Below are 16,910 nucleotides of genomic sequence, written 5' to 3'. Positions count from 1 at the left end.
ACTGGTTTAACTAAAAAGGATTAAATCTATTTGCATGTTCCTGTTTGTTTCAGGCTTACAGTCTCTACTCTGGTAGCTTTTTGTTGCCAACTTTATTATATTCCTAATTTTGTATTATGATTATAATTTGGTGCTCTGGGGGTAAAAGTCATAATAAGTCGTGTACTTCGGTACAGTTAAAAAAAAATATTCACAGATTCGGCTTTTCTGGATCAAAAACTCATCAGCGGAACATTGCTTCTACAAAACCGACACCTCTCTGCAACCACAGCAAGACAGACAGTGACCTACAGTCGTATTTTCCTCGAACCGAGCCCAACACCGCGCTGGGAGACTTGCATTGGTTTCTATTTAGAGCTCGCTGCTCCTCAAAGGCGCAGGAACCGTCTGCAAATTGCTCCAGCAGAAAAATATGATGGAGAAATATTCAGAAGCGTCACCAAGCTCATTAAAATCATTTTATATGTATGTGATCTCACGTTCTCACATATTATCTCACACAGCTGCAAGCAGAAGGCTGAGAAACCATTACTCTAAGACTAAATAAGAATGGATCAACACTGAGGGGTTCTAATACTTTTGTCAGTTCCTGTAGAGAATCAAGGAGCAAATCAAGCAAGGCACTAAAAATTTCCATAACATTTATTACCTCATGGCCACTGTCTCACAATCAGACCAATCAGCTGCACAGTGTAATTAAGTACCAGCCAATCACGGTTAGCCATCAATTATCTCTTTACAGCAATAATATTCTTTTAGAGATCAATGTTACAAAGAGCTTAGAAGTAGATGTTCAGTTGGTTTGCTTTATATTAACTGGAAATATGAACAGAATCTCAATAAATCAAACCATTTTTTCTCTGTCATCTTAATAGTTGTAATGAATGAGTTATGTTTATGTGCCACATTAGTATTGTTATGATTTGGGGTTGTTTGGTTTTTGGTTTCTGGTTTTTTCTTATGTTTTTCACAGTTAAGATTTTGACTTGTTCTTTTGTTTATTATTATTCTTCTTCTTAGATTTTGAATCATGCTTCTGTTATTTTCCTGGTCATGTTTTAGTCTTGTTCATATTTGGTTTTGTTTGTATATTAGAGTCTCTGTTTTTGCCGCAGCCACGTTTTGTTCTGTCTGTCAATTAAGTTTATTCTGTTCACCTGCTTCAAGTTAATCTGTCTCCTTGCTCCACCTGGTTTTCACTCCATATATACACACCTGTTCAGTTAGTCGTAGCGGAAACATTTTTCTCATGCTCATGTCTTGTTCGCAAACCAAGTCTTGTCTTTTTGATCAGGCCATGCCTGTCTTGCCTAGCCCTCGGATTATTTAGCCTGGAGTCACTTCTTACCTGTGCTGTGGAGATCACCGCCTGCCGCCCACTGAGGTTTCCCCTCTGGGTTTCAAGTTCCACTCAAGACAAAAGCAGTGATTCCTGGAAGCTGTGAGGAGTGTTACCTGTGTGACGTTTTGCTGTGGCTGAATAAACCTTTTAAACTTTCAGTACTGTGTCTGGCTGAATCTTGGGTCCGCCTTTTTCTGATTCGTAGCAAATATTGAGTTTTGATTGTGAGCTGAAGCTTGTGACTTGATTCCATGACATATTCTTTTTTAACTTGTTTTTAGCTATATGTTGAACTGTTTGCCATATTAGACATTTTAGATTTAAACTTAAACAAAAGAAGCTCTTTCTTTTTATCTCACTTTTATTAGGTTATATTTTCATAATATTTGTAATAATGTACTTTTAAATCCTTTATAATCTTCGAAATCGTATCATGTCCATGTAGGGCCTCAGCTTGACATTTTCCTTTCCTTAGGTTTCAAGCTTTTAAGAGAATGAGGAGAGTAAAAAAAGGATAGGGTGCTGTTAGAAAAGATTTATGGACAAATAGGTTGTATGGATCAAAGATCACAGAGGAGAAGAAACCCTAACACTCTTCATTATTCTGACCAGGGCTGCTATTCCACCGGAATTTACCCACAAATCTTTAATTAAATAAATATTTGTAATATATGTGACACATTTTCCTAATGTAATAGTTGTAGTATGATCAAGATGAGGGGCTCTATGTGTGCTGTGAAACGTGAGATCACATACACATAAAATGATTTTAATGAGAATACATCTCTCCTTGGTGAAGCTTCTGAATATTTCTCCATCATATTTTTCTGCTGGAGCAATTTGCAGACGGTTCCTGAGCTCTAAATAGAGACCAAGCGCGGTGTTGGGCTCGGTTCGAGGAAAATACGACTGAGGGTCACTGTCTGTCTTGCTGTGGTTGCAGAGAGGTGTCGGTTTTATAGAAGCAATGTTCCGCTGATGAGTTTTTGATCCAGAAAAGCAGAATCTGTAAATAACTTTCTAACTTTACCGAGGAACCGCACAGTCCGATCAAAGTTTCGCTTTAAGTCTTTCTGTGGCGCAGCAGGAGATGAAGCTCCCAGTGCTGATTTATTAAATCAGTATGAATAGAAATTTAGCGTTTAGTAAATTAATTTTACTTAATTCATTATAAAACTCGGGCAGATAATGATTTGATATCATTTCAAAGTCATCCTTAATCAAGCTCAGGTAAGTTTCTCTTCAGATCAAGTAAAATGGTTGAAATATTTTCACTGACTTAATTTTCACATTTTAATCCGAGGCGAACAACCCTGCAGAAAAACCCGAAATAAATCATGTTTATTTCGGGAAGATTATGTCACCATGTGAGGATCCATTACTGCCCAGCAACACGTCGGTTCGCGTCTCCCCACCAGATACTGTCCCATAGTTCCCTGCATCTCCGCACCGCGCAAACGCAAAGAAGGTCTGGATGGTTGATCCACTGACAACAAGTCTGTAATGTATTTTGATGCTAAGCCATTCAGTGATTTATAGACTAACAGAAGTATTTTAAAGTCTATTCTCTGAGCTACAGGGAGCCAGTGTAAGGACTTTAGAACCGGGCCGATGTTCTCCACTTTCTTAGTTCTAGTGAGGACGCGGGCAGCAGCGTTCTGGATCAACTGCAGCTGTCTGATCCACTTTCTAGGCAGACCTGTGAAGACACCGTTGCAGTCATCAATTCTACTAAAGATGAACGGATGAATTAGTTTTTCAAGGTCCTGCTGAGACATTAGTCCTTTAATCCTGGAGATGTTCTTTAGGTGATAGAAGGATGACCTTGTTACTGTCTTTATGTTCCTCTGAAGGTTCAGGTCTGAGTCCATCACTACACCCAGGTTTCTAGACTGACTGGTGGTTTCTAGCTGTATTAACTGAAGCTGTGTGCTAACTTTTAAACGCTCTTCCTTTGGTCCAAAGATTATTACTTCAGTTTTGTTTTGATTCAGCTGAAGAAGATTCTGGCCCATCCATGCATTGATTTCTTCTAAGCATTTGCCCAGCGCTTGAATGGGTTCATGGTCACCTGGTGACATCGTAACGTATAGCTGTGTGTCGTCTGCATAGTTATGATAACTTACGTTGTTGTTTATTATAATTGAGTTAGGGGGAGTATGTAGATATTGAATAGGAGGGGCCCTAAGATGGACCCTTGGGGAATGCCACATGTGATTTTTGTGGTCTCTGATTTAAAGTTACCTACTGACACAAAAAGTCCCTGTCCTTCAAGTTGGATTTAAACCAGTTGAGTGCTGTACCAGAAAGGCTGACCCAGTTTTCCAGGCGCTCTAATAAAATGGAGTGATCAACAGTGTGGAATGCTGCACTAAGGTCCAATAATACCAGCGCTGTGGTTCTTCCACAGTCTGCATTTATACGGATGTTATTGAACACCTTGACAAGAGCAGTCTCTGTACTGTGGTGAGCAGGAAGCCTGACTGGAAGACATCGAAGCGGTTGGTCGTTGTTAGGAAGTTGTTTAACTGCTGAAACACAGATTTTTCAATAATTTTACTGATGAAGGGGAGGTTTGATATAGTCCTGTAGTTCTGTAGTAGCAGCTTGTCCAAGTTGCTCTTTTTCAATATAGGTTTGATAATTGCTGTTTTCAGGGCCTGGAGGAAAACACCTGACAAAAGGGACGTGTTAATATTTTTGGTTTTTTCAGTAAAGAAGTTAACAAATTCACTGCAGGTCCTGGTAGAGTGGAGTTCAGATGCTACAGTTACAGGAGGGTTTGTTAACCTGTCGACCGTGGCAAATAATGCACCAACATTGTTAATGTTTTTACTGATAGATAGATAGATAGATAGATAGATAGATAGATAGATAGATAGATAGATAGATAGATAGATAGATAGATAGATAGATAGATAGATAGATAGATAGATAGATAGATAGATAGATAGATAGATAGATAGATAGATAGATAGATAGATATCTAACGGGTGTAGAGACCCATTAGGATGCATTACCTCTTTTTATGAGAGAAAGTATTTCATGGGGTGCATAGACCTATCAGGAAGTCTGTCGACTGTATGAAACAAATAGCTGGGGATGTCAAATGCTGAAAATGACAATAAATAGGCTCTCTCTCTCTCTCTCTCTCTCTCTCTCTCTCTATATATATATATATATATATATATAAATATATATATATATATATATATATATCGTTCGTTCGTCGTCTTCCGCTTATCCAGGACCGGGTCGCGGGGGCAGCAGACTCAGCAGAGACGCCCAGACGTCCCTCTCTCCAGACACCTCCTCCAGTTCCTCCAGGGGGAGCCCAAGGCGTTCCCAGGCCAGCCGAGAGACATAGTCCCTCCAGCGTGTCCTGGGCCGTCCCCTGGGCCTCCTCCCGGTGGGACGTGCCTGGAACACCTCCCGAGGAAGGCGTCCAGGAGGCATCCGGTATAGATGCCCGAGCCACCTCAACTGGCTCCTCTCGATGTGGAGGAGCAGCGGCTCTACTCCGAGCTCCTCCCGGATGGCCGAGCTCCTCACCCTATCTCTAAGGGAGTGCCCGGCCACCCTACGGAGGAAGCTCATTTCAGCCGCTTGTATCCGTGATCTCGTTCTTTCGGTCATGACCCAAAGTTCATGGCCATAGGTGAGGGTAGGAACATAGACCGACCAGTAAATTGAGAGCTTTGCTTTTCGGCTCAGCTCTCTCTTCACCACAATGGACCGGCACAGCGCCCCCATTACTGTGGCAGCTGCACCGATCCGTCTGTCGATCTCCCGCTCCATTCTTCCCTCACTCGTGAACAAGACCCCGAGATACTTAAACTCCTCCACTTGAGGCAGGAACTCCCCTCCAACCTGAAGAGGACAAGCCACCCTTTTCCGGTCGAGTACCATGGCCTCGGTCTTGGAGGAGCTGATCCTCATCCCAGCCGCTTCACACTCGGCTGCAAACCGCCACAGCGCATGCTGTAGGTCTTGGCTAGAGGGGGCCAGCAGGACCACGTCATCCGCAAAAAGAAGAGACGAAATCCATTGGTCCCCAAACCAGACCCCCTCCGGCCCTTCGCTGCGTCTAGAAATCCTGTCCATAAAAGTTATGAACAGGACCGGTGACAAAGGGCAGCCCTGCCGGAGTCCAACATGCACTGGGAACAGGTCCGACTTAGTGCCGGCAATGCGGACCAAACTCCTGCTCCGCTCGTACAGGGACCGGATGGCCCCTAATAAAGGGCCCCCGATTCCATACTCCTGGAGCACCCCCCACAGGGCATCACGAGGGACACAGTCGAATGCCTTCTCCAGGTCCACAAAACACATGTGAACCGGTTGGGCAAACTCCCATGAACCCTAGAGTACCCTGTAGAGGGTATAGAGCTGGTCCAGTGTTCCACGGCTGGGACGAAAACCACACTGTTCCTCCTGAAGCCGAGGTTCGACTATCGGTCGGACTCTCCTCTCCAATACCCTGGCGTAGGCCTTACCAGGGAGGCTGAGGAGTGTGATCCCCCTGTAGTTGGAACACACCCTCCGGTCCCCCTTCTTATAAAGGGGGACCACCACCCCAGTCTGCCAGTCCAGAGGCACTGTCCCCGACCGCCACGCAATGTTGAAGAGGCGTGTCAACCATGACAGCCCTACAACATCCAGAGACTTGAGGTACTCAGGGCGGATCTCATCCACCCCCGAAGCCTTGCCACCGCGGAGCTTTTTAACCACCTCGGTGACTTCAGCCTGGGTGATGAAAGAATCCAACCCCGAGTCCCCAGCCTCTGTTTCCACCACGGAATGCGTGATGGCAGGATTGAGGAGATCCTCAAAGTACTCCTTCCACCGCCCGATAATGTCCTCAGTCGAGGTCAGCAGTCTCCCGCCCCCACTATAAACAGTGTTGGCAGAGCACTGCTTCCCCCTCCTGAGGCGTCGGACGGTTTGCCAGAATCGCTTCGAGGCCAACTGGTAGTCCTTCTCCATGGCCTCACCGAACTCTTCCCAGGCCCGAGTTTTTGCCTCTGCCACAGCCCGGGCCGCAGCACGCTTGGCCTCACGGTACCCGTCAGCCGCCTCAGGAGTCCCACAAGCCAACCACAGCCAATAGGACTCCTTTTTCAGCTTAACAGCATCCCTTACTGCCGGTGTCCACCACCGGGTTCTGGGATTGCCGCCACGACAGGCACCGCAGACCTTACAGCCGCAGCTATGGGCAGCAGCATCGACAATAGATGCAGAGAACATGGTCCACTCTGAGTCTATGTCTCCAACATCCCCCGGGATCTGGTCGAAGCTCTCCCGGAGGTGGGAGTTGAATACATCCCTGGCCGAGGGCTCCGCCAGGCGTTCCCAGCAGACCCTCACTATGCGCTTGGGCCTGCCGAGTCTGTCCGGCTTTCTCCTCCTCCAGCGGATCCAACTCACCACCAGGTGATGATCAGTGGACAGCTCAGCCCCTCTCTTCACCCGAGTGTCCAAAACATGCGGCCGAAGGTCTGATGATACGACAACAAAGTCGATCATCGACCTCCTGCCTAGGGTGTCCTGGTGCCAAGTGCACTGATGGACACCCTTATGTTTGAACATGGTGTTCGTTATGGACAATCCGTGACTAGCGCAGAAGTCCAATAACAAAACACCACTCGGATTCAGATCGGGGAGGCCATTCCTCCCGATCACGCCTCTCCAGGTGTCACTGTCGTTCCCCACGTGGGCGTTGAAGTCCCCCAGCAGAATAATGGAGTCCCCGGGAGGGGCACTATCCAGCACCCCCGACAGGGACGCCAAGAAGGCAGGGTACTCTGCACTACCACTCGGCCCGTAGGCTGAAATGATAGTCAGAGACCTCTCCCCAACCCGAAGGCGCAGGGATACAACCCTCTCATCCACTGGGGTAAACCCCAACACGAGACGGCTGAGCTGGGGGGCAACAAGCAAACCCACACCAGCCCGCCGCCTCTCCCCGTGGGCCACTCCAGAGTAGAAGAGAGTCCAACCCCTCTCAAGGAGATGGGTTCCAGAGCCCAAGCTGTGCGTGGAGGCGAGCCCGACTATTTCTAGTCGATATCTCTCGACCTCCCGCACAAGCTCAGACTCCTTCCCCCCCAGCGAGGTAACATTCCACGTCCCTAGAGCCAGCCTAAGCATCCGGGGATCGGGCCGCTGAGGTCTCCACCTTCGTCCGCCACCCAATCCTCTTTGCACCGGTCCCTCACGGTTCCCCCTGCAGGTGGTGGGCCCACTGGAGGATGGCCTCGCGTCTCTCGTTCGGGCTTGGCCCGGCCGGGTCCCGCGAGGAGCAACCCGGCCACCAGGCGCTCTCCGACGAGTCCCGACCCCAGGCCTGGCTCCAGGGTGGGACCCCGGCTCCGCCGTACCGGGCGACGTCACGTGCCTCGATATTGTGTTCTTCATGAGGGGTTCTTGAACCATTCTTTGTCTGACCCATCACCTAGAACCTGTTTGCCATGGGAGACCCTACCAGGGGCATTTAGGCCCCAGACAACATAGCCTCTAGGATCATTTGAGCACTCAAACCCCTCCACCACGTTAAGGTGACGGTTCAAGGAGGGGTATATATATATATATATTTATATATATATATATATATGTATGTATGTATGTTGGAATTATGATTATCAATTAATTAATATTTATCAATAATTATAATAAACAATCATAATTTAACAAAATTAATTTCTTAACCAAAATCCTCATTTATGAATCGAAAACCGCTTTGTGCCGCCTGGGAGGTGCGGAGATGCAGGAGAAACAGGATTTGATGGGGAGACGTGAACCGACGAAACAACGGAAAGGTTTATTATGATCACCTAACCTTCACATGTATGCGTTTATTTAGCAGGATTTTTCTTCCACATTCAGCTGTTTTGTCACAGAGAATCTGTGCAGATCAGTCAAAGATCGAGCTGAATTTCTATCATAGGTTTAAAATTTTGTCATTTGTAAAATTAAAGTTAGTTTTGTGTCCAGACAGTTAAAAATGCTCCCAGATAACAACGCTTTCAATTAGTCAATTGCTTTGCTGAGAATCCGCGGACGCGTGGAGCTCTTCAACCTCCCCCCCCCCTCTCTCTCTCCCTCTGCTCAGAGGAGACAACGACAAGTAAAATCCACCTTTTATTTTCATTTCTTTATTAGGAATAGCATGGGCAGGGTAGAGATAGGTTTAGTGCGAGGTAGACTCGCCACTTATAGTCTAATGTGTTCTGAATTGTATGTGCATGCAACCTTTTATTGAAACTTTGATGTGCTGTGTTGGATATCTGGAAGCCGCTGTGCTACCCAGCTGTGTATCTTTACCGTGCGAACACCTGAGCGCAGGTGCGTGGTGAAACTGGACTGCTATAAGAACCTGGTGAAAATCAACCATTTTCTTTGTCTTAATCTTCATGTTCTACTGGTTGCCGCCAAAAGGGTTTATGATCCTTTGTCCTCTAGGTTTTACAACCTTGCTGGGGGGAAGGTTAATGACTGCAAGTGTCCCGCTGAGTTACACTTTGGGAGGGGCGCACCCAAAACTTCGTTCAACCATATTCCTCTTTTATTTTGCCATAACTGCTGGTCTCATACACACCCACTGCTGTTTGTTTTATTTTGTTTAGTTAGTATATTTTACCCTTTTTGTGTAGAACTTTGCATGTTGGAGTAGGTAAAGTTATTGAATCGGATAGCGAGGTGTATCAGGCTGTTGATTTAATAAATGTCACGTAGATAAAGAGAAGTCGTTTGCGATCATTTTGTGCAAGAGTGATTTTTCAGTCAAAATAAGGTTAATGTTCCCCACGTTTCGGTAGAAACGGTTGATTAAACAGTGACATCTCTGGTAATAGTTATCAATTATTACTGAGTATTTAACGGTTGTAATTATCGAAAGGCGTTGAGCCACAATTACAACACCAGAAGACATCTCTGGTTTAGATTCATAAATGAGGAATTTTGGTTAAGAAATAAATTTTGTCAAATTATGATTTTTAATTATAATTCTTGATAAATATTAATTAATCATTAATCATAATTCCAACAGTTGTTTAGCTTGTTATTTGTGATACTTGTGTTTTTGCTTATTGCTGTTGTGACTAGTTTATGTGACAATATGGTGATGGATGGTTTAAACGGCTCAAACAATTATAAAATGACCAGATGTGCTGACTGGGACCAGTTAAAGAGTGTTCTGGTGTCCTCTGGTTCTCTTTAGGAAATCATTCTTTCTCCAGTTTTTTGTAAAAGTGTTTAACAGACCTTATAGATAAATAGTCAGAGGTTCTTCTTTATTCTGAAAGCTGCAGAATGAAAGGAGGATAACTGAGATAAATAAAGCACTAACACAACTATGTTGTGTTTTACTGAGTTGTTTCAATCAATCATTACGGATGTAAATATAGTTTTTCTTACATTTACACTTAATAAGACCTTTTATTTTAGGTTTTTGCTGCATATGAACCAAATAGAGTTTTTAAAGAGCAGTAATTGCAATAATATTCTGTTGTTCTGTTTTGTTTTGGTTCACACAAGCTTCGTACATAAAATCTAAACTGTTTTCTTACAGATAAATCAGGCCTGTACAATATGGCATCTGCAGGTGATGAAGCTGGTAAGATTTTATGCATCAGTGCAATACAAACAAAACTGTATTCTTGCACTACAAGTACCCTTTTACACAAATGATGTATGTTTAGTTAGCTGCTCTTGGTGTATTTTTCAAATTGAATTGTTTCAATGGAATCAGAGTTGGGTCATGATTTCCAGAACTCTGCTGTATTTTTATTGTAGAAGATGATGTCAGAACCCAGCAGCGCAGAAACAGCCCAGACCTTGACCCGCCAGACTGTGAGTTGGAACAGAATATGTATATATTTATATATGTACAATATAAACCAGATCTTTTAGACTGAACTGTATAAGAGTGTGTGTGTATATATATATATATATATATATACACACACACACACACACTATAATTTAACCGGTCCAAATAAACCACCAAATTTTTATTGCATTTTTATGGTGAATATGCTCCTCAACCTATATGGAAAATGACATCACGTGATGATGTTACGTCACAATAAGCTGGATGGAGAGGTTGAGACTCTTTTCCAACGTTGTCCTGCCAACTGATCTGATTGGTCTCTGTCACGTCTCCAGATACCAAAGCAGCAACCATCTACTTCCATCATCTAGTCCAGGTTTATGTCAGAGATGCTCCACAAATTTATATTTAGCAGACAAACATGCTGCAACCTCCCTAACAGATGTAAATAATAAGTCATGTTACCCTCCAACATTAAGCAGGAAGGGACAAAGGGTGGAATGACAAATCCACATTAGCAAGAAATATCTGTGCTGTGCTTTTTACCGCCTGGTTATCAAGTCAATGCGTTGAAGAAAATATAAGACATAAAAAACTCAGTCTCAGCTCATTGCTGTTTGATTCGTAGTCATAAAGAACAGATTTTAGGAGCATCCTGTAAAATTGATTTCTGCACCAGGTGACTTACCTATATCTGTTTAATTAGCGTCTGTTGATAAAAATGATCAATTAAAATAATAATAAATCTAAACATAAAGATACCACAGGAAAATGATTTTATCTAAACGCCTGTAAACCCCTCATGTGTCCAGACAACAGCATTAACTTCCTCTTTATCTCTGAAAAACATCCTGACTGTATCCTGACTGTAGTCCTTACTGCTTACTTTTTAGCAGAAAGCATTAATATAAATGACTGGATAGGACATAATGTGACTACAGCATGATACACATGCACCATTGCTTTGCATTGAGTCAGGACTGCTGCAGAAGCAGCATCAGAAGAACACAAAACTGGTTCTTTTTAAAGGCCAGTAAGGTTCTATGAGTAGAAGGACGTTGCTTTGACAGTTTGACTTGAATGTAATTGAGATTTAATTGACATTAAATGTGATTTGGAGAAAAGTCTATAAAAAACAAGTGATGTATACAGGTATGCCATGAAAAGTAGTACAGTGTTTAAAATACTAAAACAAAAAATTTTACCTGGTTAAATAAAGATGAAATGTAATATAATACAAGGATTCAATATTCATATACAGTCAATTATTAGTGGAATTTTTGAGGGACACGAATAATCTGAATTCCTAGACATTTAAGCATTAAACAATTAATTTTTTTCCAGATTCTGTTCATTAACCATACTCTAAAATTGAAATATCCTTTGAAAAACTTAAGCGGCCAGGCTACACGGAAATGTCTTGGTGTTCCCGATGCCCCCTAGGTGACAGGAGTCACATGAACCCTCTTTTAATATATCAGTTTACATATTTCAGCATTGAGGCCAGAAGCCCATAAACTGTTATAAAATAATCACAATTATGCAGCTGGAGCTGTTAAAAGTCAACTGACAACAGTGGGCTGCTGTGCAGCACTGAAGGAGCATTCTGGGGGTCTTGCCTAGAGACCTAGAGTGGCACCCTGTGGGATTCGAACCAACTTGGCCACCACCCCCTCAAGTTAAGAGTTTTAGGAGACAAAAGTAACAATACCCAAGTGAACTGATTATGGAAAGCGATCATAGCATAATAAATGAAGGATCAGACATAAAAACAGAACATTGTATCATTACATCCCACAGCCCTGTACAATGACTCAATGAAATGACAAAATTCCTACATTTACTTTTTCTTTGTATTTTTTGTGGCACTAATGACCTTTATTCACAGTTATCAGAAGAAGAAGAAATATAGCAATCAAATATTTGTTGATGCTTATTTGGTTTTGTTAAAATAAGGTAAACGTTTGATCAGTGCAGCTATAAAAGAGGATTGGACATGATTAAAGTATTACTCATCCATTCTTTATTTTATTTTTTCTGTCAGTCTCAGAGCTTCGGGTTGTTCTGCTGGGGAACAGCTGGTCAGAGAGGAGATCTGTGGGGAACTTCATACTGAAAGAGAAAAGGTTCATCACTGAAAAAGCTCCTGGCCAGTGTGAGAAATTTATTACAGAGTTTGAGGAGAAGACAGTAACCATCATCAACACCCCAGACCTCCTGCAAGCCAACGTGTCTGCAGACAAACTCAATGAGCATGTGGAGACCTGTGTGAGATTCTCTTATCCCGGACCTCATGTGTTCCTGCTGGTTCTACAGCCTGAAAACTTCACTGAAGAACAAAAACTGAGACTCTGTGGGTTCCTGACACGTCTTAGTGATCGATGGTTTGATCATTCAATGGTTCTGATTTCCACACCCAGAGAGAGGAGTGAAGCTGATGATTCACCTGACCTACTCTTAAAAGAGATGATTGTTAAATGTCAGTACAGACACTTGAAGCTGAAGAACATTGATCATCTTGAGCTGTTAACACGTTTAGGTCAAATTATAAAAGAGAACAATGGATATTTGAGCTGTGATGTATTTAAGGATGCAGAACAAAGACTAACTGAAGAAGATGTCAAACTAGAGGAAGCCAGTTTGGTTTTCAGTCCCACACAAGACAACGGTAAGATATGGAGATTCAGTAATTTACTGAGAAAATTGATTTTTAGAAAGTTTTCTAATTAAGTCATATGTATTCTGTCCACATAATTCAAACAATACTGTCTTTTACACAACCTGACTTGATAGCAAAACATAATATAATATGGTCCTTTTTTCCCCAATTAGGTTTTTAATTAGCTCTAAGCTGTTAGTTACTACGTAGGTTTAGGTGAAATTGTTTCAAGTTAAGGACCCAAAAAGAAGTTTTATAGAATAAGGTTGTTGTAATTATTATTATGCTTATGTTATTTAATGTTTAATTAAATGATAATTCGGTCTGTAAGTGTTGTCCTGTGAATACCAGCAGAGAAAAGGGTGAATCAAGCTCTGGCATTACTGAACAGCAGGCTCTGCACACAGATGGAATAAATTCATATAATTTCTTAAAACATAAGAATTTATTAACACAAACAATTCAACTCAAAGTCAAACATATTTAATTAAAAAACTCTTTACTATCGCACAACAATTCAACTAAAACTACCAAGCAAAATGAAGAAACAAAGAAAACAAAACACTATAAATATACTAATGAAGGAACAAGGGAATCAAAGATGATTAAAAACCATGACCAATAAAATGATGCGATATTACTAATCAGTTTAATCTATGTTTGAGAACCAAGGATTATCTTGGGGAACCTGGAAATGAGGTTGAAGTAGTCTTAGAACCAACTTGGAGCAATAATTTGTATACCTTTAAACAACCAATCACAATGCAAACAAGAAGAGCAGATAAAAGGTTATTTTAATAAAATAATATTTTTAAAGAATGATTTGCTGAATAAAAACAACCTTCTGGATAATTAACTCTCGATGTTGTTTAATAGGCTGTCTAAATAATAGGATGGGCTACATGGTGGCACAGTTGGTAGCACTGTTACCTTGCAGGACGAGGGTCCTGGGTTCGATTCCTGGCCAGGGGTCTTTCTGCATGGAGTTTGCATGTTCTCCCCATGCATGCGTGGGTTCTCACTGGGTACTCCAGCTTCCTATCACAGTCCAAAGGCATGCCTGTTAGGTTAATTGGTCAATCTAAATTGCCCATAGGTGTATGAATATAATGTCACTTCCTGTTTTTGCTGTTGCACTTGGTGAATTGTTTGTTGTGTGAAGGCTGATTTCTCTCTACTGTGATATCTCTTACTTGTTCTAATAGATAAGCACTTTAAAACACATACTTTCTGTTGCTGTATTTAACGTTTGGGGACTCTCCGTGTCTTACACGGTTTTTTTAGTAGTGGTAAGGGGTCGCTAGCTTAGCGTTAGCTTTCGCTCCACCATGGCTACCACTTCTGCTCTGTCTCTCTCTGAGTCTCCTCCTTTCTCCTGCTCTCTGTGTCAGATGTTCAGTTACTCCTCTGCCTCCTTTAGTGATAATGGTACGTGTAATAAATGTAGCATTTTTGTAGCTTTGTAGGCGAGGGTGTCGGAATAGGAGGCCCGGCCCTGTTGAAAAACCAGGAGATAGCCGAGGCCCCTTAGCCAGCGCGAAGCCACCAAGGGTAGCTCCCCGTAGCAGTCCTTCAGCAGAGCCCTCGCAGCCGGGGCCTCAGGCCGGCTGGGTGACGGTACGTAGAAAGCATAGTCCTAAAGCCCACAAGTCACCACCAACCCGTCTGCGTTTCTAACACATTTTCACCGCTCAGCGACACACCCACTGAGAAGCTAACTCTGGTACTTGGCAGCCCATAGTCAGAAACGTGGCACTAGAGACACCAGCGACCATAGTCAAATGTTGCCAGGGGCCAGAACGGGCGACATCAAATCATACCTGAAACTGCTGGCTAAGGATAAGCGTAAATACAGTAAGATTGTTATTCACGCTGGCGGTAAGACACCCGGTTACGTCAATCTGAGGTCACCAAAGATAGCATTGCTTCGTTGTGTAAGTTTGCCAAAATAATGTCGGACTCTGTAATTTTCTCTGATCCCTTCTCCATTCTGACCAGTGACGACATGTTTAGCCGCATGCTGTCATTCAACCACTGGCTGTCTAGGTGGTGTCCAGAAAACGATATGGGCTACATTGATAACTGGCGAACACTTTGGGGAAAACCTGGCCAGATCCGGAGAGACGGCATCCATCCCACTTTGGATGGAGCAGCTCTTCTTTCTAGTAATCTGGCCGAATTTATTAGTTCTCCAAACCTCTGACAACCCAGGGTTAAGACCAGGAAGCAGGGTCGTAGTTTAACACTCCTCTCTCCAGCTTCTGTACTGCTACCCATCCATTACCCTATTAGGACAGTGTCTCGCCCACAGCCGAAATTGAATAGGTTAAAAAATAATCTAAAACGAGGAAATCAGGAAAATCTCATAAAAATAAACACAACTCAGACTAAAAAGAAAAATAAAACAATTAAATGTGGCTTACTGAACATAAGATCTCTCTCTTCAAAGACTTTGCTAGTTAGTGACCTGATTTCTGACAATCAGATTGATTTATTTTGCCTCACAGAAACCTGGCTGCAGCTAGAGGTTTATGTTACTATAAATGAGTCAACTCCTACTAATTATTTGAATTTTCACATTCCTCGAAATACTGGGCGAGGAGGAGGAGTAGCAACCATCTTTCAGTACAATTTATTGATTAGTCCCAGACCAATCAATAGCTACAACTCTTTTGAATATTTAATCCTTAGTTTTCCTCATCCAAATTGCAAAGCATTAAACCACTTCTGTTTGTGTTTTGTACCGTCCACCAGGCCCTTACTCTAAATTTTTAGATCAGTTTTCAGACCTTTTATCTGATTTAGTATTAAATACAGATAAAGTTATTACAGTGGGGGATTTTAACATTCATGTTGACACTGAAAGTGATAGCCTAAATATAGCGTTTAATGCTATCTTGGACTCAATTGGCTTTGCACAAAACATTAACAAACCTACCCACCTTTGTCTTCATTCTCTGCACCTTGTGCTGACATATGGCATTGAGTGTAAAGACATAACAATATTTTGTCATAACCCTGTCCTGTCTGACCATTTCTTAATAACCTTTGAGTTTAATTTAACCGAGTACTCCACACCTGAAAGAAAATTTCATTATAGTAGATCATTATCAGACGATGCTGTAACAACCTTTAAAGAATCTGTTCCACTTTTAATTTCCTCATTATCACTGAAAAGCACAGTGGAGGGCAATAATTCTGTTTCTTCCCCTTCACAAATTGATTCTCTTGTTCATAGTGTTTCTTCATCATTGCGTGATGCATTAGACAATGCAGCCCCCTTGAAAAAGAAGGTAATTATTCATAGGAGGCTAGCTCCTTGGTTTAATTCAGAGCTGCATACTTTAAAGCACAATGTTAGAAAACTGGAGAGAAAATGGCGCTCAACACACCTAGAGTATTCCTACTTAATCTGGAAAAATAGCCTATTGTTGTATAAAAAGACAGTTCGCCAAGCCAGAACAGCTTATTTCTCATCATCAATAGAAGAGAATAAGAATAATCCTAGGTTTCTCTTTAGTACAGTTGCTAAACTTACACAGAGTCATAGCTCTGTTGAGCCATCTATTCCCTTAGCACTTAGCAGTCATAACTTTATGGGATTCTTCCTAAATAAAATTGATTCTATTAAAAATAAAATCTTTGACATACTCCGGAAGATGATTACTTCATCCTCAGCAAGTGAGACAACATTGGAAGTAATTGCAGAACCTGATCTGTGTTTGGACTGTTTTGATCCTGTGAAGCTTCCTGAGTTATCAGAAATATTAGCTTCATCTAAACCTTCAACTTGTATGTTAGACACAATCCCAACCAAATTATTTAAGGAAGTGTTCCCTCTGATTACCAGCCTCATTTTAGATATGATAATCTATCTTTAGTAAATGGATATGTACCACAGGCTTTTAAGGTAGCTGTAATTAAACCTTTACTTAAGAAACCTTCGCTTGATCGAGATGACTTGAAAAATTACAGACCTACAGGTCCTTCTCAAAATATTAGCATATTGTGATGAAGTTCATTATTTTCCATAATGTAATGATGAAAATTTAACATTCATATATTTTAGATTCATTGCA

General features: G+C 42.1%; 2 protein-coding genes across 2 annotated transcripts in view; one reads left to right on the top strand and one right to left on the bottom strand.

The window, feature by feature from the left end:
* The window catches only part of LOC124877726 (phospholipase A and acyltransferase 4-like), a 221,421-nt gene that overhangs the window by 58,726 nt on the left and 145,785 nt on the right, over positions 1-16,910 (bottom strand). The window lies entirely within an intron of this gene.
* Positions 2,226-13,687, top strand: LOC124877725 (GTPase IMAP family member 5-like). The gene is made up of 4 exons (XM_047381167.1): positions 2,226-2,572; positions 9,912-9,956; positions 10,136-10,192; positions 12,217-13,687. Exons 2-4 carry the CDS (start codon positions 9,932-9,934, stop codon positions 12,900-12,902), a joined length of 768 nt encoding a protein of 255 aa, XP_047237123.1. The 5' UTR covers positions 2,226-2,572; positions 9,912-9,931; the 3' UTR covers positions 12,903-13,687.

The sequence above is a fragment of the Girardinichthys multiradiatus genome, chromosome 12 (genome assembly GCF_021462225.1).
Source record: "Girardinichthys multiradiatus isolate DD_20200921_A chromosome 12, DD_fGirMul_XY1, whole genome shotgun sequence".
Taxonomy (NCBI): Eukaryota; Metazoa; Chordata; class Actinopteri; order Cyprinodontiformes; family Goodeidae; genus Girardinichthys; species Girardinichthys multiradiatus.
This window is presented reverse-complemented; position numbering and strand designations above follow the sequence as displayed.

Bases quoted from the DNA above. Each gene is read 5' to 3' on its own strand.
- LOC124877725 (XM_047381167.1), top strand. From the start codon at position 9,932: ATGGCATCTGCAGGTGATGAAGCTG. The intron at 9,957-10,135 runs GTAAGATTTTAT...TTTTTATTGTAG, and splicing joins ATCTGCAGGTGATGAAGCTG to AAGATGATGTCAGAACCCAG. The intron at 10,193-12,216 runs GTGAGTTGGAAC...TTTTTCTGTCAG, and splicing joins AGACCTTGACCCGCCAGACT to TCTCAGAGCTTCGGGTTGTT.